The sequence below is a fragment of the Camelus dromedarius genome, chromosome 16 (genome assembly GCF_036321535.1).
Source record: "Camelus dromedarius isolate mCamDro1 chromosome 16, mCamDro1.pat, whole genome shotgun sequence".
Lineage (NCBI taxonomy): Eukaryota > Metazoa > Chordata > Mammalia > Artiodactyla > Camelidae > Camelus > Camelus dromedarius.
The window spans coordinates 21,370,523-21,395,968 of record NC_087451.1 but is presented as its reverse complement, the minus strand read 5'-3'; the positions used below and the strand labels follow the sequence as shown (position 1 = coordinate 21,395,968).

The following is a 25,446-nucleotide window of genomic DNA, read 5'->3' as shown; positions in this document are numbered from 1 at the left end:
AAAAAAAAAATTCCTGAAGAGTTTTAGGAGATTTAGCTAAAAGGAGAGGAGCTCAGGAGGAGCACAGGCTCCTGATCTGAAGTGATAAAGACTCTTTAGAACAGCAAAAGTGATGAGGCCTGTGGATGTGTAAATGAGCCCGGGGAAGAACTAATCAGGAGGGTAAATTACAAAACGGAAAAAGACTGTGAAACAAGTGGGGAGAATGGTGAGTATTTCAACCGCCTTTAGTTCATAAGAAATTCATGAGCAACGCGTGTGATTTTGTTGGTTTTGGTGGTGGGAAAGAATTGTAAATATGTATAATATGTAAATACCTTTGATAATAAAAGCCCATGAAAATAAACGAGCCTGTCTACAGAAAAGCTGTGAGCTGTATGAGATGCTAATATAACTGCCGTCACTCTAAGAAATTACCATAATGCTTACAGGGCTTCCAAAGTTCCAGCGCTTTGTAAAGAAATGCATAAACACCAACCAGAAAGCTAGCGAGCGCGCGCACACGCACAGGCACGGCTTTATTTTCCTCTTATTTCCTTCCTCCTTCCCTCCCTCCCTTTAATTTTCTCTAATTTGTTTAAAATGTGAGGTCAGTTGTCTTAGTGAAAACAGGTATTGGAGTTGCGCCTCTGCGGGTTCAAACACGGCTTCCCGCCCCCACAGACGAGCTGTGCGATGCTGGGCGCGCCATCCCCGCGCTCCGGGACTCGCTCTCCCCGTCGTGCAGTGGGGATGCGGACGCTTTCACCTCGCCACGTTTGGGGAGGGGGAGGGGGGTCCCACAGTCAGGACCCGTGTTTCCCTCCCGGCGTGAGCGGGCCAGCGGCCGCCGGATGGGCGAGGGCCTTCCGGGGGGCGGGGCGGGGCGGGGCGGGGCGGGGCGGCGGCGGCGGGAGGAGGGGCCGCGGCGTGAATCGGAGCCACCGGCGGACCCGCGCCCCGCCCGTCCCTTCCTGTCCCGTCCCGTCCGGTCCGCGCCGACCAAGCCATGGCGCCTGCGGCGGGAAGCTGGGCGCCGGGCCTGTGGCGCGCCTGCAACTGGCTCATGGGCGCCTTCTTCGCGCTGGCGGCCTACGTGCAGGTCAGCGCCCGGGCCGGGCGGCGGGAGTGGGGCCCCAGGCTCCCTCGGGCGTCGGGCTCCGAGCTCTGCCCCCAGGTGGAGGAGCGGTGTAGGCTAACCCGCTGGCGGGGTCGCAGGGGCGGGCCACATAGGGGGAAGGCGGGAATTAGAGTTGATGCTTCCGGAACCCCCGCTCCGTCCCCAGCTGGGACACACGTGTGTTCACATGACCCCTTTTGCTCATATGCTGGAAGGAGCTTGTTCAGCGAGAGACGCTTCGCAGGGACCTGGACAGAAAGAGCCCTGGCACCTTCCTAAACAGGCAGCCTGGGGACGAGGCTGAGCATGGCTCTCCTTATTCCTTGAGACAGGAGGGCCCTTATAAAAGCACCCATTCCAGGTTTGGCTCACCCTTTTCGGAGTCCCCGTGCAGTTCTTTACGAATAAATGTGGCTGTGTGTTCGAACCATATGCTGGGCTCAGCCAGACGCCCCTTCTCCCATCACCGTCACTAAACTATGTCTTACTCCTGCTGGTACCCTCTGTGCCTGTTGCAGCGTCTGGCAGTAACAAGTGACCGAAATGAGTAAAGAGCAGACTGGATACTGGAAGGGAACAGAACAGCCTGTCTACTAATTCTGTTTTGCATTCCAGGTGAATGATCCAGATGCAGAACTGTGGATGGTGAGTATGAGCTGCCTGCTGACATCTGAAAGAACTGTGGAACTGCACGAAACAGTTTTATCTATCTGCTTACCTCCCTACTTTGTGTACTTAAAAACTTAGAAATCAAATCCTTTGTAAGCTCTCTTTCCTCCAATATTAGGAGAGGAAGGATCATACTGATAATGTAGTGTGTGTGAGAGAGAGAATTCAGAATTTTCCATAGACATGGGGGCCTTTCAGCAGTATTCCCTCGGAATAAATGAGTCAACCAAGGACACTTTTCTCAAGACAGACTAGACCTTTGAGGTCAAGTGAACCAATCCTCTTGAATTTCTACCCAGAAACTCCAACATTTGACCAGAAAATGGCAGGCTTAATGTTTGTGGTTCTGCTAATTCAGTAAGCTATATTCATAAAAAGTAACTGAAGTCCATAAGACCTACAGCATACATTGAACCAATGATGACTGAACCATTTAGAGGAGGGGGAGATTGTTTCACACATTTTCTAAAATACCTGGATTTTGTTTCTGTCAATACAGATACATGAGACTGTAACAATATCACCAATTAGATGATTTAGGCTTTGGAATAATGTTGACTGTGTACAGAGTAGCAACAAGTGAAAGCATTTGGAATTATATTGTGAAATTCTAGTCATTTTTTTTAGTGCAGTAGAACCACATTCTGATAGTCTTATTGTCCATATTCACAAGCCCCTACATCAAATCAAACTGCCTCTTCCTCAGCACTCTGGTCCATACCCGACGCTCTAAATGTTATTTCCCTGAAGACAGGTCTCAAATATCCACCTTAATGTTGAATTTTCAAATGACTGCTCGATCTCTTGGCCTGTACATCACACTGGCTCCTCAAATACGCACCAGGTCTTATCCAGCATCTTCCCCTCGGAAACCCCCTCCTGCTCTTGACTCACCATTTCCATTATCAGTAGATTCATTCTAACTAGCATCAGGTTATAAAAATACAGAGCACCTCACAAGAAGTCCAGAGGCAGCTGCTTCATGGTCAGCAGTGTCATCAAGGACCTGGGCTTTCTGACTTCCTTCTCTGCCAGTCCTCAATGTGTAGGTGATATAGCTTCTCATGTTTACAGAATAGCTGCTGCAGCTCCGAACATCTCATTCCCAGACAAGAGCACATCAAGTAGGAAGAAATAGTTTAAAGGTTTGCTTTGTTCATGTGTTTAAAATACACTGAAATAAGATTTTAGACTCCTTAATCTATTGTTCACAGATATCTGATATATTTAAATGCACATTTAAAAATCTCTGCCAAACATTTCTGATGGAAAGCACAATTAAATATTGTATGGTGTGTAAGTGTTTAACTTCTCTCTGTCTCTCTTTCTTTCTCTCCGTAAGTAGCTAAGTCATGTAGTTTTTTGCTAGAGGAAAACCACCCCTTACTGTTCTAAGTGTGGTCCTTGGACCAACAGCAGCAGTGTCCCCTGGGTGCTTGTTAAAAAAGCAGAATCTTGGGCCCTACCCCAGACCTCCGGAATCAGATCTGCATTTTAATAAGAACTCCAGGTAATTCACATACACGTTAAAGTACCAGGACAGTCCTTGCAAATGTTGATATGATACTGGCTGATATTCCCATCATCATTAGGGACAGATTGGGAAAGAGGAACAGAGTCCGTAATCCAGATGCTTTCTCCCCCCAAGGTCAAGACAGCCATGTTTTCATAGTGACAGCAAATCACTTAAAATGTTCAGCTCTGACAACTTCCAAATAAACTAAAGGTTTCTAATTAAGCATCACAGCTGGTGTGGTTAAGCAGCTAAATTTCTGGGGAAGCCCTAAGGCTTCTTAACACCCCCTACTTGCCCCCTGCCCACGACACATAAGCAATCTTCCCAATTCCAAACCAACTTAGCAACAGTTTCCAAGATGAAGAGCCTGATCTTATTGGGCACACCTGAGCCACACATTTTTAGTAAACTTCCTGTGGTCCCACTCGTAGAGACGGAATGTTGGGCTGGATGGTCCATGGGGATGGACCCAGCAGGGCCATCTAGCTAATGAAGGCTGCTCCTGCCCTACTCTTCAAAGAGCATTTTTTGAAAAGTAGGGAGAGGCCATTTAGGCATGGATGTTGCTTGGGAGAGATTAGGAGGTAGTGTCTTGAGATCAAAACTCTGCTCAATGCCAGAGCTGAAGATGAGTTAAGTCTTTCCTGGAAGAGCCTATAGTCTAGGAGGAAGGCAGATAAAATTACAACCAGACACGCTAAGTACCAAAAAAAGCAAAGGTTACCACTTCCTCCACTGTTACTGAAACATAGTAGGTAAATCAGGGAGTGTGGCAGCCACTGATGTCATTTCTCTTTACTTCCTAAATACCTCTGAACATCTTCTGCATTGGGCATGCTCATAACCCACGTAATCTCCTTTCTGCTAACAGGTTGTGTATACGATTCCTGCAGTGCTCACCCTGCTTGTTGGACTTAACCCTCTTGTCACAGGTATGAACCTTGGATTCTGAATGGAGATACAGCAAATCAGATTTCCTTAGAATAATGAGAGTCTATCTGCCCAACTCCCAGGAGAAAAATGGAACACCCCATGCCTTTCTTCTCATTTCTGATAAAAGGCAGTGAATTCTAATCCAGATCATCCTCATCCATCTTCAGGAACACGTGATAAGGACTTGCCATACTGAGACAGTCTTCATAAACTTGGACCCCAGGGTCTCTCATGCTGACGTGGAACAGCAGTTATGCACTTTAGCCCATGAGAGAGAAGGGCTTCAGTCACCGCACTGATTTTTTAACCCACCAAGCTAATGAAGAATCAGCAATCAAACTGCTAACCTTGCGTCTCCATACTAGTGGTGATCAACGTCTATGTATTTTCTCTATACAAATCCTCTCAATACCACTCCCATCAGTCATTTCCTGATTTTGAATTCATTCAGCACCTATGTATATGAACTGCTGCTTCTGTATAATAACTGTCCATAATGTCTGTAACAAACCTCTAGATTTTTCATTGATACATGTTGCTCTCTTTAATCTCCCTGTGTACTGTCACAGAAACTCCAACAATCTCTTGCATGTTTTTATTTATCTTTTTTAAATTATTTTTTTTCTTGCTTTTTTTTTGGGGGGGTAATTAGGTTTCTTTCTTTCTTTTAGGGAGGTACTGGGGATTGAACTCATGACCTTGTGCATGCTAAGCATGCACTCTACCACTTGAGCTATATACCTACCACCCCCCTTGCATGCTTTTATATGTTTCCTCCTCCTAGGTTGTAAGCCCCTGAAAAGCAGGGTCATGTGTAACCCACCTTTGCCCAAGCCTAGCTTAAACATGGCCAGGAATATGGTGGGTACCCAGTGCTTGCTGAGTGACTGAATGGCTGTAAAACAGAGGCTTTATCATATATTTGTTTTGTAACCTGCTCCACAGACTCCTTACATATAAATCCCAGGTGAGTATACATATAAAAAATTCATTTAAAATAGCTTGTTTGTATTTCCACAAGCCACCTACCTCAATTAGGGGCAAAATGTAGCTGCTTCACCTTTTATGGCCCTAAAAACTCAATAAACCTTGGTTGGACAGTTTTATTCCATGAAATAATGTCTTATAACTGAAAAAAAAACCCAAACATTTTACATTGTTTACTAATATTCTCTTACTAATGGGGGCTCTTAGTCCTATAGGTTATTTTTCACTTTCTTTAAAACTGCTCCTCCTAGTGGGGCTTGAAAGCTCTCAGGGCTTTAAAACAAAGATAATGATTCCCACTTGGGTGAGGGAAACTCATGCCCTAGATGCATGGGCTCCTTGTACAGGCGCCTAGAACTCTGTTTACATGTTCAAGGTGTATCACTTAGGGCCCTGTTAGTTGCAAGCAAGGAAGAAACTCAATCAAGGGGCCTATAAGCTAAAAGGAGATAGACTGGGATCCCTCACTTTTAAGGCTCAGGGTGGTGCTGGCTTCAGGCACTGGTGGCAGCTCAGAACTTAAACCATCTACTGCACTTCAGTCCTGGGCTCCACGCGGAACTCTGCTGCTCAGAGGTCACATCTTCACCACGCTAGTTCCAACAGAATCTAGAATCAGCTTCCCCAATAGCTCCACAAAAGCTCACAATGCAGCTGTTGGCCCTGATTCATCATCTGTTCATCCTGAGACAAATCACTGTCACCGAGGAGATAGAATACATTGATTGACGTCACTAAGGCCCACTTGTCTGGGATACATGGACTGGGAGTGTGGGATTGGTGGATTTCCAGAGAAAATAAGGGTAGTTGTCATAGGGATGGGAGATGCTGACAAATGAAATAATGGATGTCTTCTTAAGTTTAAAAATACTGTTTTAACCTCTATGATGTCCCTCAAAACAAAACCCCCACCCCAGCCTTTTCTGAATGCTTTATCTGAAGGCAGATTACGGCAAAGCAAATGCAAAGAGATCATTTTTCTCTGGGATGTGATTCCACGGTTAACAGCACCAGGATATCTATTTTTAGGTAACTTCATTTGGAAGAGTGTCTCTGCAATACACATATTCTTTTGTATCGTGTGGACTGTCGGCTTGGCATACAACCTCTCACTTCATACAAAACAGAGCATCTTACACGAGGAAGAAGGCAGGTGAGCAGTGACTTCTGCTCTTTGGAAGGGGTGGGGAAGGAGTGAGAAAATCTGTTCCTTTACAATAGCTCATCTGTGCATGATGATGATTTTATTCCCCCAATGACGCCATGAGGAGGAAGATATTATCTTCTTTATAAGCTGAAGAAGCTGAGGAAGCGATGGAGCCAGGATTCAAACCCTGCACTGCCTACCACACTCCATGATCACTACTGCACATCACATATAAACGTCAGGCAGTTGGACCTTGGCCCCCTTGTAATGAGCAAGGATAGCATACAGTAACACTCAGTCCAGTCTAATGAGGTAAAAACTCCATCAGCATTTGGATTCAGTCCCATTCAAGCCAAAATCTTATCTACAAGAGTGATCAGCCACCTCAGAGGTCAACCTCTGCCAGCCTTGCCCTTGTGTGTCTCATGTCCTCTCCTCCCTTTGTCACGACCACTGGCTCTTGTTTTATCACCTCTTCCCTTGCTTCTTCCTACCCATGACTCCCTGGCCTCATGAACAGCCCTGTTCCTTTCCTTTCTGTCCCACTGCTAACATCTGTCAACACTGAGATTCAGAGACCTGTAGGTTAAGCACCACTGGTGAGGTGCTCCTATGTTACAGGCTCTAATCCTTGGAAAACTAGATCAGGTTAGCTCAGATGATGGGAGTGGAGACTAAAGGGTCTGAATCCCCTCCACCAACCTGAAGCCCATCAGGTGTGGTGAAATCAAAGTGGGGTTCCCAGTGGTACTTGGCCAAGTATGATTGTTTTCTACTCTACGGAAAAGATATGTCTTTTTAAGACACATTTCTAGCAGCACATACCTACCCCAAGATCATTAGACTGACTCATATTCCAAGTCACTCCTCTCCATCAAGACCCAGCCTCCTGCAGTATCTACTTAAATTACTGACTTGAGCTCAACCTGCCTAACACTGAGCCCTCTAAAACAATGTAGGGTGCCTGGTCAAATCTGGGGTTCTCTTCTCAGTCATAGTATTCCTCCCCGTGATGTGAAGTAGGTGATTTATCGATGTTTTTGTTGCTTTTCTGTTCACCTGTAAGTTGAGGAGCAGCCATTGAAGTTCGTATCAGCCTCATAAGATATAATTTATGTTCATATAGGGCTTTATTAAAGTGTCTGAAAAAGTAATTTATGAGGCATGGCCAGATTGAAAATATTCTGTAGATGCCGTGTATCTTGGAGGAAGTCATCTGAAAATCAGAAGCAAGTGTCAGGCAGAGAATGGAATGATGTGCAGTCCCTTGCAGCCAGTTCAAATATGAAATTTACGCTATTTCACAGGGAGCTGTTGGGGCTGGTGATTATCACAGCATGGATGAGCCTCTGCCAGACTGCATCAAAGTAAGTTTCCAACTCATCAGTTAAAATCAGATTGTGTTCAGGGTCGGTCAGATCAAGCAGGTGAGAATACTGACACACAAGTGTAAACAGAACTCTTTTCAAAGAAATCTTTCCTGTTACTAAGGCTTACAATAGGTGATTCAGTGTTTCATGATCACGCATACTTTTATGAATACCATAGTTTTCTGTGTGGCCCAGGGTAATCATAGGGAGTTGCCAGTCTAAAGGGTGTTCTTTAGGGAGCAGGAAAGTGATCTCAAAAGGAAGCTTGACGATTTAGGAAAGAGTGAACAGCCAACAAAATATAAAACTGTGGGGACATGTAAGTGACTGTTAACTTTATAAAACAATAATAGGTTTAAACATATAAAAATAAAAATACATGACAACTGTAGCATATACGTTGGAAGGGGATAAATGAAGCTCAAGTGTTCTAAGGTCCTTGAGTTATCTGGGAAGGGTAAAAGTACCAGTTTATATTAGACTTTGGTAAGTCAAGGATTCATGTGTGATCCTTACAGAGTAACCATTAAAAGGAAAGAAAATGAGTACAAGAAAGGAGAAGGGAAAAGGACATAGAACAGATGGGGAAAATAGGAAGATGTTAAGAAAAAGAATTAAATGCAAATAGATGAGAAATTACATTAAATGTAAATGTTCCAAATATTCCAATAAAGATTCAAAGATTTTTCAAAATGAATAAAAAGATTAAAAACCCAAGTAAATACCTGCTTACAAAAGGGAACCCTTAAATATACAGAAACAGAAAGACTGAAAGCCAAAAGACGGAGAAACCATACTATACAAACACCAACCAAACAAAAGCTGGTATAGATAAAGTAGACTTCAAGGTCAGCATTAGAGAAAAGGAGGACTTTTTTAGGTAATTAAAAAAATTATTGTTTTAATATTTTATTTTGAAATATTCAAACATATACAAAAGCAGAGAGACTAATATAATGAATCAGATGTACTCATCACCCAGCTTCAACAGTTACCATTATATATCCAATCTCCCTTCATCTATCACTGTCCTCTCCACACTTAGATTACTTTGAAATAAACCCCAGACGTATTGTTTTATATGTAAATATTTCAGTATGTATCTCTAAAAGATAAGCACTTAAAAAATAACCATCCTACCATCATCACACACAAAAAAATAAAACAACAGTAATTCTTCAGTATTAAGAGTTTTTCAGCCAGTGTTTACATTTCCACTGTTGTCTTATAAATGCTTGTTCCTCTGTGCTCTATATTTCATATAAATTGGTGGTAAGATCTAGAGGCTTGGCCAGATTCTGGTATTACCATCATCATCACTAAGCAAGACTACTTCATTGGTGGTGCTATGTACTTCCATCACAATGTACATAACACCTAGTAGCTACTTCTCTGTAATGTTAATATAAAATCTTTGATGATCATTGCCTAAATCCACTAAGTCATTTGAGTTGCAAAGTGGTGATACTCTAATTATATGATTCCTTGATTATCATCTAGAAAACTTCAATAAAGAGAAACTTCAACTTATTTGTTCTTCGACTATTCAGATAAAGATCGTAAGAGGAAAAGGAGTTGATTCTCTCCCTTCATTTGTCAGTTTTCAGAATAATGAGTTCTTCTTGCCAAGGCATCTTCCAAAAGTGACCAGTGAGTTTTGCTTATCTGCTGTTTTAATAGTACCATTATAAAGTCATAGGTTTCAACAAATTTGATGTTTTTCAGTTCATGGCAGCTATTGTCTTTACTGATGCTTAAACTGTCCCATCTTTGACCAGTAGCACTTGTTCAGGCTGGCTCCAGAATTCTGTCTGATATGACCCTAGTAAACTTTGATTGATTCCTTGCTTTCTGGATAACAAAATGTTCCAAGCTAAGGCTGTACATTTTATGGCCCAGACCTTGAATCAACCATTTTTCCTAAAGCCTTCATTACTTTTGGTAGGTAATGGTATTTAGAGGTCACATTCGGGGCACAAATGGTGCTCACTGCTATTGGGTTGGGTTCTTTTTAGTGAACAGAACTAAGAAATTCACATGTATGTGCATATGTATGTATATATGTGTGTATCATAAGTATATATGCACATAGGTATATATATTTGTATATGCCTATGTATTACATATACACTTAAAGATAAATATATATATTTAAAAAACATGTATATATATATTTAAGGATAAAATACCTTATGAGTTCATGTTAATCCTAGCAATTCAAATTTAGAAACACAAGTTTCAACCTTACCAGCAATCTTAAATCTGTATTTCCTTTTAATCATGTCAAAAAACTCTAGTCTCAGTGACCTCAGCATAACAACTCATTTGACCTATTCTACAATACAAACACAGTATCAGAATAACAAAAATATTACTGAAAACAGGTATTTTGTTTGTGTTGTTGTTAAGGAACATCTAAGAGATGTACATTAAAATTATTTGGAATTTGTTTACTCTGCTAATTCCACCAAGTGAATACACAGTTAAGTTCATTTATTTCATTTTACTTTCAATTTCTCAGGATATCTTTATTAATAATATAGTAATTTTGTTTTATAATTATGTAAAATGTCTACACAGTTCTAAAGTCAAATCTACAAAACAAAGTACATTCAAAGAACTCTAGCTTCTCTATCCTCCAGCCCTACGTCCTCCCTTTCTATGTAGGTGAAACTTTTTTTGAATTTCATGGTTTATCCTTCCATGGTTTCTTAACGGAGTGAATATATGCACTTACTATTATTCCTGCTTGTCTTAGATAAGCGGCAGCACATTAGTCACAACTGTATCCCTGATTTTCCCCTTACTACATCCTAGAGATCGTTCTGTGGTATATAAAGACTTTCCTTATTTCCTTATTTCACTGGTAGGTCCACAGCATATTCATCCAGTCCTCTACCATTCAGACTGTATCCAATCTTTTGCTATTAAAAATAGTGCCAACAGAGTGTATTGTCAAAATTTAAAATTTTTACTAATCAGATAGTTGAGAAATGGTAGTTTTCATTTGCATTTCTCTTATTAGGAGTAAAGGTGAGCATATTTTTCATATGATTGAGCCATTATCATTTCTTTTTCTATAAATGTGGTTCACCTCTGAGAAAGCTTTAACCAATTTCTAAGATTGTTGGTCTTCTGTGTTTTTAGAAGCTCTTTACATGCTATGGCTATTAACCCTTTGTCTGTGATATTAGCTGAAAAATTTTTTTGCAGTTTCTTACTGTCCTTTTACTTTGCTTATGCAAAGTATACTTTGCCATGAAAAAAAAATTTCTTTAATGTAACCGAATTTATCAATCTTTTCCCTAGCTTTTGGATCTGGAGTCATAGTTAGAGGGGAAAAAAGAAATTACACAGCAGTCTCACTCATGACCACAGATGGAAAAACTCTAAACAAAACATTAGCAAACCAATTCCTGCAACATATGACCTAACTACCAAGACGGGTTTATTCTAGGAATAGTTAGTTTAACATTCAAAAACCAACCAATGTTTTACACCACATTAACAGAGTAAGAGAAAATAAACTATTTTCTCAAGCTATACAGAAAGAGCACTTGATAAAATTCAACATCCATTCATGATAAAAGCTTGTAGAAAACAGATATACAAAGGAATTTACCCTGATAAACGATATCTACACCAAAGCATACTTAATGGTGAGCAGCTGAACACCTTCCCTCTGAGATCAGGAATGAGATGAGGTTAGCCACTGTTGCCACTTCTACTCAACGCTGTTCTGGCTCTTGTCAGTATAGTAACGCAAGAAAAAGAAATACAAGGCCCAAGGATTGGAAAGGAATAAGTAAGTTTTCCTTATTCACGATGACATGATTGCATATGTAAAAATCAAAAAGAATCTAAAAAGTTATTCACATAAGCATGATTGTTGGATACCAGGTCAGTATACTAAAATCAACTACATTTTTATTAGCAAGTAACAGAAAACGAAAAAACAAAAAGTTAACCATTTACCATAACATCAAAAAATCAATTCCCTAGGAATAAATCTAGCAGAGATATGCAAAATCTCTACACACAAAACTAGAAGACATTCTGGGAAAAATTAAAGACCTAAATATTAAAGAACACCTAAATAATTATCCTATAGCAGTACAGGATAAACCCATACTGACAAAAGGATTCATAAACTAATGAAACATAAAGTCTAGAAACAGATCCTTACATACGTAGACCCTTGCTTTACGACAATGGTGGCACTTCAGGATAGCAAAGAAAGGCAATCTTTTCAATAAATAGTGCTGGGTCAACTCAGTATCCACAGGGGAAAAAGTGAGACCACCCCTACACCTTACAACTTTCATAAAAATCAATTCTAGGTGGATTATAGCTCTAATGTGAAAGCAAAACAAGAAAACTTTTTAGAGAAAATTTAGTATCTTTAAGACCGTGGGAAGGAAAAGTTTTCTTAAATAGGACACAAAAAGCATTGGGAAAAGATCCATTTTAACATTGCTTAATCAACGACTTCAGTTCCTCCAAAGACATTGTTAATAAGTGAGTGGGAAAAGTGCAACACACATAAAAAACAAGGATTTGTAGTAAGAACATACAAAGACCTACAAGTAAGAGTTAGATTTCAATTTTTAAAAATTCAGGAAAAAGGGCTATACAAAAATGTAATGATGTGTTTTACCAAATGCAATCTTTATATTTGTTTCCGAAGTAATTAATAATTTTATTGGGTTTTTATGTATAATACTTTTTGTATCTTTGTAGGAACCCAGTTGGTGGAAGGATTCAGTTGGCTATTGCTGTGGCAGTTGCTCTCTTCCCACTGATCTCGTGGGTCTACATATACTTAAACAAGGAGATGCGGTCCTCCTGGCCAACTCACTGCAAGACAGTAATTTAAACACAGTGAAGAATCCTGTTCTTAAAATGAGTTTTCAATTTTTTATAAACATGGTTGTAACAAGCCAGTTTCCCTGGAGTTTATTTCAGGTAATCTGAGTTAATACTAGAGATGATTTAAAAAAAAAAATCCTAAGAACTTTTTAAGGCTGCCTACAACCCAGGACTGGATGGGACCAGTAAGAGAGACAGGCTATGACATCCTGCTGTGTCACAGTGCAGTGGGAAGGGCAGTAGAGCAAAAGTTAAGAAGTATGAATTGTAACTCAGCTTCATCATGATCCATGTGACTCTGGCAAATATATAAACCTCATGTAGATAATTCTTTATCTATAAAACATGATGGATATGAGACAGCTTACTTACACAGCTGCAAGGATTAAACTAGATGATATGAGACGCCTCTGAAGATATGAAGTGCTTACAAAGGGCTGCATGCAATAACATAGAGGGAAGCAGGGTTTGAGTAACACGACAGAAACAGCAGTGTTAAGAGAGGGCTGTACCCCGAAAGTAGGCTCATCATACTGAACTGGTACCCAGCCGTGAATTAAACGAGGACTCCAGGTGAACCAAATGAACAAGCATGTCTTGGAAAGAAAGAAAAGTTAGCTAGAATATAGGAATTTGGGGACAAAAAGAAGGAAATAGAAAATATTAATTACTTTGTAAATGAAAAAGACCAAAAGCTAGACACATATTTTGTAATGAATGTCAGAAGTAACCCTGGAGAGATTGTTCAGAGCTGTACAATCTGGTAGCCATCAGCCACTGCTGCATTGAGCACGTGAACCGTGCTTACTGAAGAAGTAGTTTTTACTTTCTTCCTTTTAATTTAAAAACATCAATTATTAGAAAACTTATGTGTGTCTGGAACACTTGTTTTAAGTCTGTTTGTAACATCTTGGATATGTGAATCTGCTTCTTCAAATGCAAATTTTATATCTAAATACAGACCAAGTATTTCCAATGAAAATTTAATGTCCAAATGGATGGATTATAAATATAAAATACATACTAGATTTTAAAGACTTAGTATAAAAAGAATGTAAAATATTTTTATATTGATTACACTTTGAAATAACATTTTAGATGTACTGGGGTAAATAAAATGTATTAAAATTAACTTTATCTGTTTCTATTTAGTTTTTAACATGTAACTGCAAAAATATTTCAAATTACTTATGAGGCTAACGTATTTCTGTTGGTCAGTGCTGTTTTAGAGTATCTGGATGGCAACTCTTTTACATATGCCAGCATCAAACTCCATAGTGAAGATAGTTTTGTGAGATTTAGGAAATATTCCACTCAAGAAGTATTAGTACCAACCATACATGAGGAGAGTGAAAATGAGTCTGGTAGTCTGTCTCTTTCTTTCTGTAGCCTTTAACATGATAGAGTATTCTCTCAGTAGTTGTTAAAGGAGGTATGTGTGTTTTTTGTTTTATACAGTGGCCACTGGACAGTCAGAAATTCTCAAGATTTGGATGAGGGTAAAGCGGAAAAAATCTAGTTGATATTTAAGCAATGAAAGTGAGATTTATTTTAAGGGTCAGTGAAATGCATATAAAGGATTTCAGTGTCCTGGTGTACGTTTAGCTTGCGTATTTGTGGTCTTTACACCTCCTTCAGCATAACTGTGAGTCAGACATGAAGACACAGACTCATCTGCAAAGTCAACACGGGAGCTAGACATCTTCCAAGCAATGATTGATTCTGTGCTTAAAAGACTGTACTGCAATTAAAAAAAAAAAAAGTAATGTTCAAGATATTCTCACAGCCTATCTGCACCTCCCGTATCACACTGAATTCTGTAAATATACACAGTTCCTTTTTTATCGCCATCAGCACATCAAATGCACTAATTTGGTAATGTACCACCTTTCGTAAAGAATATTACTGAAATTGCTTTCAAACTCTATTTTCCCATTGAATTTAAGTATTCACAGTAAGTTTAATAGTTCTATTGTGAAAACCTCTATCTTCCCAGGCCAGGAATCTTTTTCCTCCCCATTGTCACTCTTCCTCATCTGCCACTCATTATGCACTACCTGGACTGAAGCTCAAATTTCACCTTATATTTCCCAGCCCAGAAACCTGAGGGTTCCTCACTGTCTGACAAATTAAGTTCTGAGTTTGGACTTGTCATTCAAGGCTCTTCCTTTTTCTGCTTTATTTCTTACTGTTCCACCAGCACCGTTTGGTGAATCCTCATAGTTGTTACTTACAACTTCTAAACTCGCATATCCTATGATAGTGTGCTATTCTGTCTACTTGAAATGCACCTGCACACCTATTTAAACCATTTTCCTTCCTCTTCAAGACATCCCTAGTCCCTTCAAACAAAATTAAAGTCCTCCACCATGTACCTACAGTTCTTTCCTCACACATTTGTATCTAGGGTTGATTCTCTCTCTCACTCATGTAAAGTCAGTGAATGCAGGGAGTGCATTATAGTCGCCTCTGTGGTGGGCTGAATAATGGTCCCCAAAGATATCCAAGTCCTAATCCTCAGAACCTATGAAGATATAGGGTGACCTTCATATATCATGAAATGGACCTTCCAGGTGTGATTAAGGATCCTGAGATGGGGAGATTATCCCGTCTTATCTGGGTGGGCCCTCATGTAATCACAAGTTAAGGAAGGCAAAGGGGGATGTGACTACAAAGACAGAAGAGGAGAAAGGGATGTGACAACAAAGAAGAGATTTGAAAATGCTGTATCGTTGGCTTTGCGGATGGAGGAAGGGGGCCATGAGCCAAAGAATGGAAGACGCAGCTCCAGAAGCTGGAAAAGGCAAGGAAACAGGTTCTCCCCTCCAGCCCCCTGAGAGAGCATAGCACTGACAGCACCTTGATCTCAGCCCAGTGAGAACGAACTGTGAGAGAACAAATATATGCTGTGTCAAGCTACCAAGTTTGTGGTAATTTGTTACAGCAGCCAGAGGAAGCTAATACACCTCTATACTCCACAGTGCCCTGCTACTCAGCAGGCATGCTCATGTTGACCAGTACTGGTTTTTTATGTCTTCCTGTTTTTTAGGCCCTGAATCAAACTCTTCCTACATTTGAACAGTCTCCACTCACCACTGAGTGTTTCTGCAAATAAGCCTTAGGACATATGACAGCTGAGTTAAACATGTCCCATTTGTCTTTAAAGGAAGTCATAAATTCATTTATCTACTAGTGTCATATAGCACCAACTGGGAGCCCAGAGGGAAAGCTAGCAGGCACCCAACTGTACTGGCACTTGGTCCTGTGTTGGTTGGAATCACAAGAGGTCTGCATGGGAGACCACACGTTCACGTTTGTGAAGGGGCGGGGGGGGGATTTGTTCACCTGTGAAGTAATTGGCGATATTTTTCATTTACAAAATAGGACTATAAACCTATAAAAGTAAAAATATGATGGGTACTCTGAGCAAAAAACATCCAAAGCTCATTCACACAGCTGGGTAAATGGAAAAGTTTACCTGAGCTTATTTTTTTTATTATGTATATTAAGTTACATAACTAATACATTGAATGAATAAACTATTTGTAAAAAGTAAAAAAATCTCAGGTAAAGCTAAATACTGTCTATTTTGAGGACTATATCCCCCCCACCTCAGTCTCCCTGGTTTATTCATGCTACTTTCATTCATTTTCTTTCCAATTTTCAGCACAGGATATCCTATCTAAAAATGACATTTCAGAATATCTTATCAGCTAACACACACTGAAGCCAGTTATGGTTGTTTCTTATGCAAACAGAATACTAAACAATGAGACTTAGGATTCGGGGAGGGGAGTGGAACAAAACCACAAAGCTTAGTCATTCTCTTTCTATAAAAGTCAACAAAATAAAATCTGACTAAAAATGGAAAGCTTTCTCCTTCTTGTAATTCATAATTCTGTCTGGAACTCTGCCCTTCCCTTTCAACACCATTCTATCAGGATAGACATGAACTGTGCCAAAAGCCTGGCTGTCCGGAGCTGTTTCAATAACCCCTTCTATGTTGACGTGGTGCACACCAAAGGGATCCTCAGAGTAGCCACCATCATGCGTGTGACCGGCGAAGAAACACACCACACACTCGTGAGACCAAATGACTGCCAGGACGTCTCTGTAATTCCAGGCCAGGCACACACTGTCAGAGGCCGCGGGGTAAATGGGAAGATGGCCTGTTAGTTAAAGAGAAGAAGAGTTATGAGCCAATTAAGAAATAACTCTTTCACCAAAAAAAAAAAGAAAGAAAGAAAGAAAGAAAAAGGGTAAAAAATAGTACTCAGGAAAAAGAAAATGTGTATTGCTACTCATTATGGACCGAGATCAGAAAGAATCTACACATACATGAAAAACTAGATAATCTACAGCCACGTGTCTGGAGCATAAAGAAGGATGAGACAGTTCACGTCCAAGGGGAGAGAGGACACTGTACAGGAAGAAACCCTGAGATCCACGGCCTACAGAGTCTCACGATGCACAAATGCCACGGGAGACTAAGAGCATCCTGCGCAGGGCGGTCTGCAGAGGCAGCCCGAGACCAGGCAGATGCTGCACTGGAATCTGGTCTTGCTGACTTCCCTCAGGGTAACAGTGTTACACACACGGAAAGAGCCACTCCTAAGTAAAAGGACAGTTTAGGGATGGGCCAGCGAACTATATATCATTTATGTAGACAGTGTTTTATAAAGAACTGACTTATGCCACTTTAAACACCTCCATGAGATCAAGGCGGCCATAGCAATGTTGCAGACGTGAGAACTACGTTAAGGCCGGGAGCATTCACACTAGGTTCCACAGGGGATACGTGCAAGTGGAGCTGGGAGAATTTCAAATTCCTGATGACAAGACGCAGGTGACAAGACATCAGGCCACAGTTCCACTGTGAAGTACAGGTACGACAGCTCACTGGTCTTTCCTTCTTCCCATTAAATCACTGTCCTTTTTTCTGTCACTGTTTGTTTTTATTCTGAATATTTTTGCTCTGTTTAATATCTATTACTATATAATACAAGTAAAAAAAGGGGGATAACAGAGCACACGTATGCACACTCACACTCACATACACACTGACAACCACTCTTCAAGCTTTAAAAAGGGCTTGAATCATGAATCAAGTCCCTGTAGCATCCGACACAATTAGTCACTCCCTTCTTCTTGGAACACTTGGCTTCCAAGAACGTCACAACCCCCTTGTCTTCCCACAACCTCATTGCTTCTGATCCTCACTCTCCTTTGCGGCTTCCTCACTCCCCCAGTCCTAGCAGGAGGGCCAAATGCCTGGCACCTGGGCTTCAGTACTACTTCAGTATCGACAACTTATGGCTTGGTGAGCTCTTAGTAATTTCCGTAGTTTTAAGTATCATCTGTATTCTTTTGACTTCCACATTTATATACCCAGCCCAGACTTCCGAATTTCAGACTCATGTGTACGTACTGCTAACTCGACGTCTCTGCTGATGCAAATAAGCATCTGATATTTAACAGGCACCCGAAACTTCGTATTTTCAAAACTGAACTCCTGAACTCTTCACCCAAAATGCTAACTACTGCACTGCCCCGCGTCTCAGCGAACAGCAACTCTATGCTTCTAACTGCATGGCCAAAACTGGAGTAGGCCGAATACCTGAATTGCCAGAATGAAGGTGAAGAAGCAAACAGAAACAATAGAACATATCTACTGGCCATCTTAAACTCTGCTAAGGAAAACCCGAGGCACTCAGTTGTTACAGGTGTATTCACCCGGTGTCTCAGCAAACAGCAAAAGGGAAGAGGTAAGAGGCTGCTAGTGCAGACAGGTGCAGGGACAGAGTGAAGGGAGATGGGAAGAACGCGGGGAAGGTGGAGGGGGGCCTGGGATACAGAACACGGACTCCAGTCCCAGTAGCTGTATGATTTGAGCTATGCAGTTTAATCTCTTTGAATTAAAATTAAAATGTCTGACTCTATGATCTATAGGTCCCTTTTAACTCCAGTATCCTTTAAAGTAACAGGTACATCCTGGCAGTGGGAACTAAAATGCCGAGATGAGAGAAGTATCCCATTTTTGAGACCACTTATTCTAGAGCCAAATAGTGTCACAAGATGCCTGTAACCCCTGAGGGCACCTTAAATTTTCCAACCTTGAATGACAGACATTTGATATTCCAATGGCAGTAGCAACATCCCCATTCCATCTCATGTCCTCACCACATCAGTGAAAGATTAATAAGGAAAAACTACATTTATAGAAATAAAATTTTACATACTCAACTATCTGACTAGCCTGTCATTTTCAAAGGGTTTTCATGTTCATAACTTGGTGCAACATGGAGAAAACTGCAGTCTGTATGTTCAACATTTGTCCAGTCTCGGAGCTCATAGAAACAGGAGCCGGAATGGAATCCAGTCCCTGTGACCCTCAGTCCCAGCCCGTCCATCATGCCACACCCATTTTAAACAAGAGAACTAATCTCAGCCCCTAAACCAAGCACAACAGCCATACTGCAAATCCAAACTCAGTTCTTCATGTGTGCATGTGTGAGTGTGTTTGTCAGCACACGCACACATCTGCACGTAAGTATATTCTGAGCAACTCCAGATTCCTGTAATATCTGAAGGCAGTATGTTTGTGAAAAATGATTCTAAACAAAAATAATAAATTTTATTTCGTTACAATCACATGGTGGACACAGTTGTAGACCTGCTGGATGGCTCACACACACTCACCTCCTGTAACATCAGTTTTTTTCACCTGGGCAGCAGAGGCCTCTCCTTGGTGGCCACTGCACTCATAGGTAGGTCTCCTGAGGCTAGGATTTGGTCTGGGGCCTGGACGGCATTTTTCACTTAAATATTAGTACATAAATCGATCCCATTTGGGGAAATTCTACTTTGAAACGTAAAAGGCCAACTTACAGGCTCTAATATACGGCAAGATGTTTTTGTTACTTTATAATTCTTTCCTGAATCAAGCTTAAATGTTAATTTTATATTCAGATTGTTTTTCAATAAGAAATTTTAAACTAAGCATTCATTTTATAGAAAGGGGACACCACAGTATTAAATATTGGTAGTATGCTTTAAAACCTAACTAAACCTATTCTCTAAAATGCTAGTGTAACCAAATAATGTAAATACTTACTCACAATCACCACCTTTTCTTGGTTTCTGTCAGAGAATGTAAGAACTTCATTTAACCAGTTCAGCTGTTCTTGGCTGAATCCGCCATTAAACTGGACAAACTGGGGCTCAGAAAGTCCTGAAATGAATTCAGTATTTTAGACCCATCAAATGTCAGTTTTTCCCTCATTTGGGCATTCAAACTTAGCTACTCTGGGGACATATATATTTCTTTAGCAATATTTGGCAGCAATTGACTTAAAATAGGAGACCACAAGAATTTAGAGCAACATCAAGCACACTTTATCTTACTCCTAATCCTGACGCTCCTCTGCTACTTCCCTAGCCTTCCATTACGTTGAAAATAAAACAGACTGTTTACTATGTCCCCTGACTCACTACAAAATCACCTTTTACCCCACGGGCTCTTCTGTGTCCTTCAACAATGTCTCACTCTGCTTTGTGCCTCTGTATTTCCGTCTTGAATACTCTGCCCCACCCGCTCTTCTCAAGGATGACTGTCACTTAGGTTTCAGCTTCAATGCTTTTCTCCTTACAGAAGCTCTTTCTGGCCACCTAACTAAAATGGTACCCTTAGTCCTCTTCTATAATATTATTATTATTACTTTATTTTCTTGGTGGCATTAATCACTTATTTGTTTCATTTATCATCTGTCCTGCCCACTTTCTTCTCATTTCCCCGACTCCATCCATAAAAAAAGTGGTAGTCAGTACTGCCTACAGCTCTGAAGAAGCTGCCCTAGAAAAAGCGCCCGGCCCAGAACAGGCACTCAGGTATCTGTTAGATAAAGGAATCTTGAACCAACTGCCACCAATCCATGTGCCATGAGGCTTGTGAGAAATCCTGACCCTGAACAACACGACAATATACTTTTACCTTAATTGTCCATCTTCCTGCTGAATAAAAGGTAGCTGAAGAATTTAAAGACAATGTATTAGATTCTCAGCTCAAAGGAATAATTCACCTTGAGGACTATTCAATTCCGTATTTGGATTGTGCTCCCTCAGTATCTTCAGACACTGCTGGAATTTTGGAGAAGACTGGTCCACACCCAACACACTCATGTCATAAGCATCAAGTAAAATGAACCGGAATTTAGGGAACGGCACAAAATGATAAGCGTAATAACTCTCTGAAGGCATAGTCTCAGGATGACAGGCAATCTGGTCTTCTAGAAACCTTGTGTTAAGTTTGGAGTTTGTTAAGTAGTCTCTGCTGAAGTTATAGAATTCATGATTTCCCCACGTGTGATGAACTGGGACTTTCAGCGTTTGGAATGTGTTCAGAACAAGTTCCAGTGACTTTTCTGATGCTTTATACTGTGCATTATATCCATCGATGATGTCTCCAAGCTGAAGTACACAACAGGGTGGGCTGCTTTCTTTATTCCAGTGTTCGATAGCACACTGTAAGTGAAGAAGACTGTGCCTGTAGTACCTCCGTCTGCTCCCCTGGAAATTATAGCCGTCTTCTAAATCAGCATACTGAATGTCTGCTATAACGCCAAAGGAGAAGAGTTCTGAACTCTCACTTAGGGGTCCAGGATCAGGCTTATCATCCATAACCTCCAAAGTTTTCTAAATAAAGTGAAAAAGATAACTAAGTTATAAACATCTTAATTTTCTAACTGGACTGGAGAAAATGGCTAAATGAATATTAAACTCAACAGTCAATCCACTAGGTAGCTTGGTATAGAGAAAAGTGTATGGACTTTAGAGTCTGATGGTCTTAGGTCCAAATTGCCAAGTCCTAAAAATGCTTCAATTTTCTCATCTGTGAAATAGATGATAACCTCTGTTCTCAGAAGAGCAACAATTTACAAAAGGGTAATTTATTGATGAACAGCCCTTCTAATTTTAGTAAAGTCAAATACAAGTCTGATGTAATTTATCATTTTTAATAAATATACACCAGTTTTAAACACACACACACACATATGCACATCTTCCACAAACACCAAAATAATTCTATCAAAAGTTCAACATTTTGCAGGGGGTGGGCTGGAACTGAATATTACATGCATCTACTCTACTTTATACATCAGTTCCTGCTATGGGTATATTGTGTCGGGCTAGATCTTTTCTCTTTGCTGATGGGTAGGTCACCTGAAATAATCTTCTCATATTTTATATCTGAAATGACAGTGAGAGGCAAAAAATATACCATTTTACAATTTTAAACAAACAAAAAGTCCAACACAAAAACTATGATGTTGAGGTGACTATTTTCATTTCTGTGAGTAGTGGTTCCTGGTTCTTTAACAGGTGGATTCAAATTTGAATCAGCTCTTTAAATACCAAATATACACTCCCCTTCTCTGTAACCCAAACAGGAAATATGTAGTCTTTTTCCCTTATACAGGATCTCTGCCCTGCCTCAGTGGCCGACAAGTAAGTACACACAATTTAGACTTGAAAAAGCTATTATTTTATTAGATTGTTAACAATCTAAATTTATAATCATTTGTAATCTCTTAAAAGAGCCAAGAACACTAAAGACTAAAATCAAAATCAAAGGCCAAGATCCTAATTTATCAACCATTCATGTTAGAAAGGCTACAGTAATAAACTGTGCAGTGGTGTCTAGGTTTATTAAAACCTAGTTGTTTTTAAAAATTCATTTGGAATTTCTGAAATTACTTTCGACTCCTGTTCTCCAGTCGTGTGCCCAGTATTCCTACTGAGTTCATGTTAACCCTCTACGGACACGTGAAATCCCGCCACAGTGTGCGTATCAGAGGTGGAGGGGACAATTCTACGACTGGCCCTTAGGGCCAGACTTTGACATTTTTTGTGAATTAGGGGCCTCTTTTCACTCTAAAACTGTTGTCATTAATGACACACTTTCTATCTGATCTACCCAGTTATAAACTTAATTTCTCCCTTAATCTGGTTGGGTATAATTAGCCCTAAATAAACAGGTAAAAAAGCACCAGAAAAAGATGGAAATGCTGAAAAATGGCTTAGTATTCTTATACTGTTTTCCCCCCCAATTTGTTCATTTCTTCCTGCAGTCCCCACCTGAAAACCCCACTAAATACCAAGTCAGTTATTATGTATGAGGGTTAGCATAGATGAGATTATCTGATTTGAATGGTGAACTGAGATACAACTACATAAATACAAAACTCATCTAAGCTGAAAATCTCTCGTCTTACTAGGTTTCAATATTTGGAATTTCAAGTTTAAGTAAGGAGAATCAAACCAGAAGATAATTTAGCAAGTGTCTCACTGGAACACTATTACCAATGCTTAAGAGAAAACAGCTTCTGGGAACGGCTTTTATCCCCTGCCAGATAAGCTTGTTTTTCTCTCTAAACTCGGGGACTTTATACTGAAAGTATGTACTGTGGATCCCCTAGAGGGCATTTAGTCCCAATTAATTTGATCTTGTCCAGGAGACAGCTGTCATTCACTTCCTGTTCTGGTAACAGCACTCCAAGTCTCCCAATTCCTCACTCTCAGTTTGTGTGGTTTGACCTCAACCCCCAGCGCTGGCCTATAAAAGCCCAGTTTCCCTCGGGTCAGTTCGAGGTCAATAAGCGTCAGCTCTGGGACTTTTGTGGGAACTACTAGCAAAACTACAGGAACAACTCCTGCTAAACAGATAACTGTGTAGAGGTGCCGGGGGAAAAGTTAACTGAAAGAAACCCAACCGAGAAGAAACGAATGTGCATGATGGAAGGAAACCAAGTCCTGGAAACATTAGGTGAATACCTGGAATCGCCTGTCCCTGCCAGAACTTGTTCACTTAGTTCTGTAAGACAATAAAATCTCCTTTGAGTAAAGCCAAACTGAATCGGCTTTAAGATTTCTGTCACATGATTCCCAAAGCCCTGTCAGACAAACCTTCTGCTGAAACAGTTTAATTTAGGAAAACTCCAGGACATATGAAGATTTGCCAACTTTTTTTTTAAGTTAGACAATGTGCAGGGGCCACATGCTTCAAAGCAGTAACGTGTTCCAGAGTAGGAAAGAGATCCAAAATGCTCAATACATATAGCTTTTAAAGATAAGGTCAAGAATACAAAGTATGCAATTTTATTAAACAAAGAAATTATTTTGAAAAAACAGGGACATATTTATACTGTGATCTGTTAAAGGAAAGATAAAAGGCATGGGAGGAGAACAAGGCCATGTTCAAGGAAAGATAATTGGGATCAGGAATGAGTGAGTCAGGGCAAAAAGAACCAAGTGGGCAGGGAACCGACTCTCCTGACTAGTTCAGAGTCCTTTATGATACAGGGAAATGCCAGAGAGACTGACTGTGGTGGACAGAGAGATCAAAAACTCAGACACCTCCAATGGCAAGATTAGAACAAGCATTCCAATGCCACAGAACTTTTTCAAAATACTCCCCATCCTTCACCAAGTACACACAAGAAAGGAGATGAGTACAGGATAACTGTTGAAGCTCCTAATGGGTACATGAGGTCTATTATCTCTACTTCAAAGCATGTTTTTAAATGTCTATAATATAAAGTTTTTAAAAAGCATTCTGAAGTTTAGGGAAAATAAAGTCTAGAAGAATTAGAAGACCTAACGAAACAATCTGCTTTTGAAAAGAAAGCAAAATAGCAAGTTTTGAGAGAGTTTCGCCTGCACTACTTACAGATGCTAAGTCAGCCTAAGTCTCAGTGCAGAGGTATTATGATGAACTGCTGAAAGCTGTGAAACTAAAGGCCTGGAACTGATTGGAGTCCCAGTTTTTTCTAGAGCAAAACAACCCCCACCGCTTGTGAGATTTGACTGAGTTATAACACAGTGATCTACTTTGCATATCATAAAGCACTATATGCATGTTAAGAAAATTATTTTTAATTATATATCTGAAAATATATCTGCCTGTTGAACCTCAAGATGAACAAAACTACCATAATTTTTATAGACCAGGAAAATGTGGAAAACTTTACAAGACTTCCTCAAAAAATTCCTACAAAAAAGGTCATGGTGCAGGATAAACCGACAGCATTCTGTGAAAACCACATTAGGCATTAATGATTTTCAAGAAGGGAAAGAAGTACCCAGAGATGCTTACTTGCAGAAAACTTGCTACAAGATGATACAATAACACTTCTATAATAATTAAGACTGGCAGAAGGCTGAAGGTTCTTGTAGTAAGCCCTTAAGAATCTATGACGAACTTGTGAAGACAGACAGTCCTTCACACTACTGTCAAAGGAAAAAACTGTGACAGTCTAGACATTAGTAAGGAGAGACTTTGTTAAGAGGAACTATTGTAATAGATGCTCAAAACCTGAGACAAAAGTATCTCAGGGAAGGGATGGGTGAGCCAAGTTTTTATACACTGACCCCAAGGGACAGGTGGCTGTGGAAAGAGGAAGGGGCAGCCTTGAAACTCACTTGTACTAAATACTGCAGTAACAGGAAGGGTGAGGCAGGAAATATTTGGGGATAGGCACACTGTTGGGGGAAAGGGCCGGGAAGGTCCCACAAAGTCAGACCGAGCTGTCCTAGTCAAAACAGCCTAAAGTTATGTCAAGAACAAAATCTGATCAGCCTTGTCACTACTGATAGAACATCAGATATTATCTAAATTGGAAAATCAAAACAAAACTCGGGTGACCTTAGCGGTTTAAGAGTAGTAATAAAAGTGTGCCAACCCCAAAACAATGCAGGAGACTACAAATAAAGAGTTTATTTGGGATCTTAAGAACTGCATTCGGGAGAGACAGACTCAGGTAAAACTGAGTGTTCTGGGGAAGAGAAAGAGTCAGGGGCT

General features: G+C 40.3%; 2 protein-coding genes across 4 annotated transcripts in view; one reads left to right on the top strand and one right to left on the bottom strand.

The window, feature by feature from the left end:
- Positions 1-25,446, bottom strand: part of ADPRM (ADP-ribose/CDP-alcohol diphosphatase, manganese dependent) — a 194,872-nt gene that overhangs the window by 167,407 nt on the left and 2,019 nt on the right. For 2 of the 3 annotated variants that reach the window (XM_031467616.2, XM_031467605.2), the window contains 3 exons: positions 20,669-21,281; positions 19,705-19,821; positions 16,060-16,759 (listed from right to left, as the gene is read on the bottom strand). In XM_031467616.2, the coding sequence (XP_031323476.2) occupies positions 16,449-16,759; positions 19,705-19,821; positions 20,669-21,266 (1,026 nt within the window). In that variant the 5' untranslated portion in view covers positions 21,267-21,281 and the 3' untranslated portion in view covers positions 16,060-16,448. Of the gene's footprint in view, positions 1-16,059; positions 16,760-19,704; positions 19,822-20,668; positions 21,282-25,446 lie in introns of those variants that run through there. The other variant, XM_031467614.2, reaches the window with a different exon arrangement.
- Positions 904-13,722, top strand: TMEM220 (transmembrane protein 220). Its single transcript, XM_010988096.3, has 6 exons — positions 904-1,081; positions 1,715-1,744; positions 4,156-4,216; positions 6,234-6,357; positions 7,659-7,718; positions 12,462-13,722. The coding sequence occupies exons 1-6, from the start codon at positions 989-991 to the stop codon at positions 12,595-12,597; spliced, it is 504 nt and encodes a 167-aa protein (XP_010986398.2). The 5' UTR covers positions 904-988; the 3' UTR covers positions 12,598-13,722.

Coding starts and splice junctions, on each gene's coding strand:
- TMEM220 (XM_010988096.3), top strand. CDS start 989: ATGGCGCCTGCGGCGGGAAGCTGGGCGCCGGGCCTGTGGCGCGCCTGC. Junction 1,745..4,155: donor CAGATGCAGAACTGTGGATG/GTGAGTATGAGC, acceptor TTCTGCTAACAG/GTTGTGTATACGATTCCTGC. Junction 6,358..7,658: donor TTACACGAGGAAGAAGGCAG/GTGAGCAGTGAC, acceptor GCTATTTCACAG/GGAGCTGTTGGGGCTGGTGA.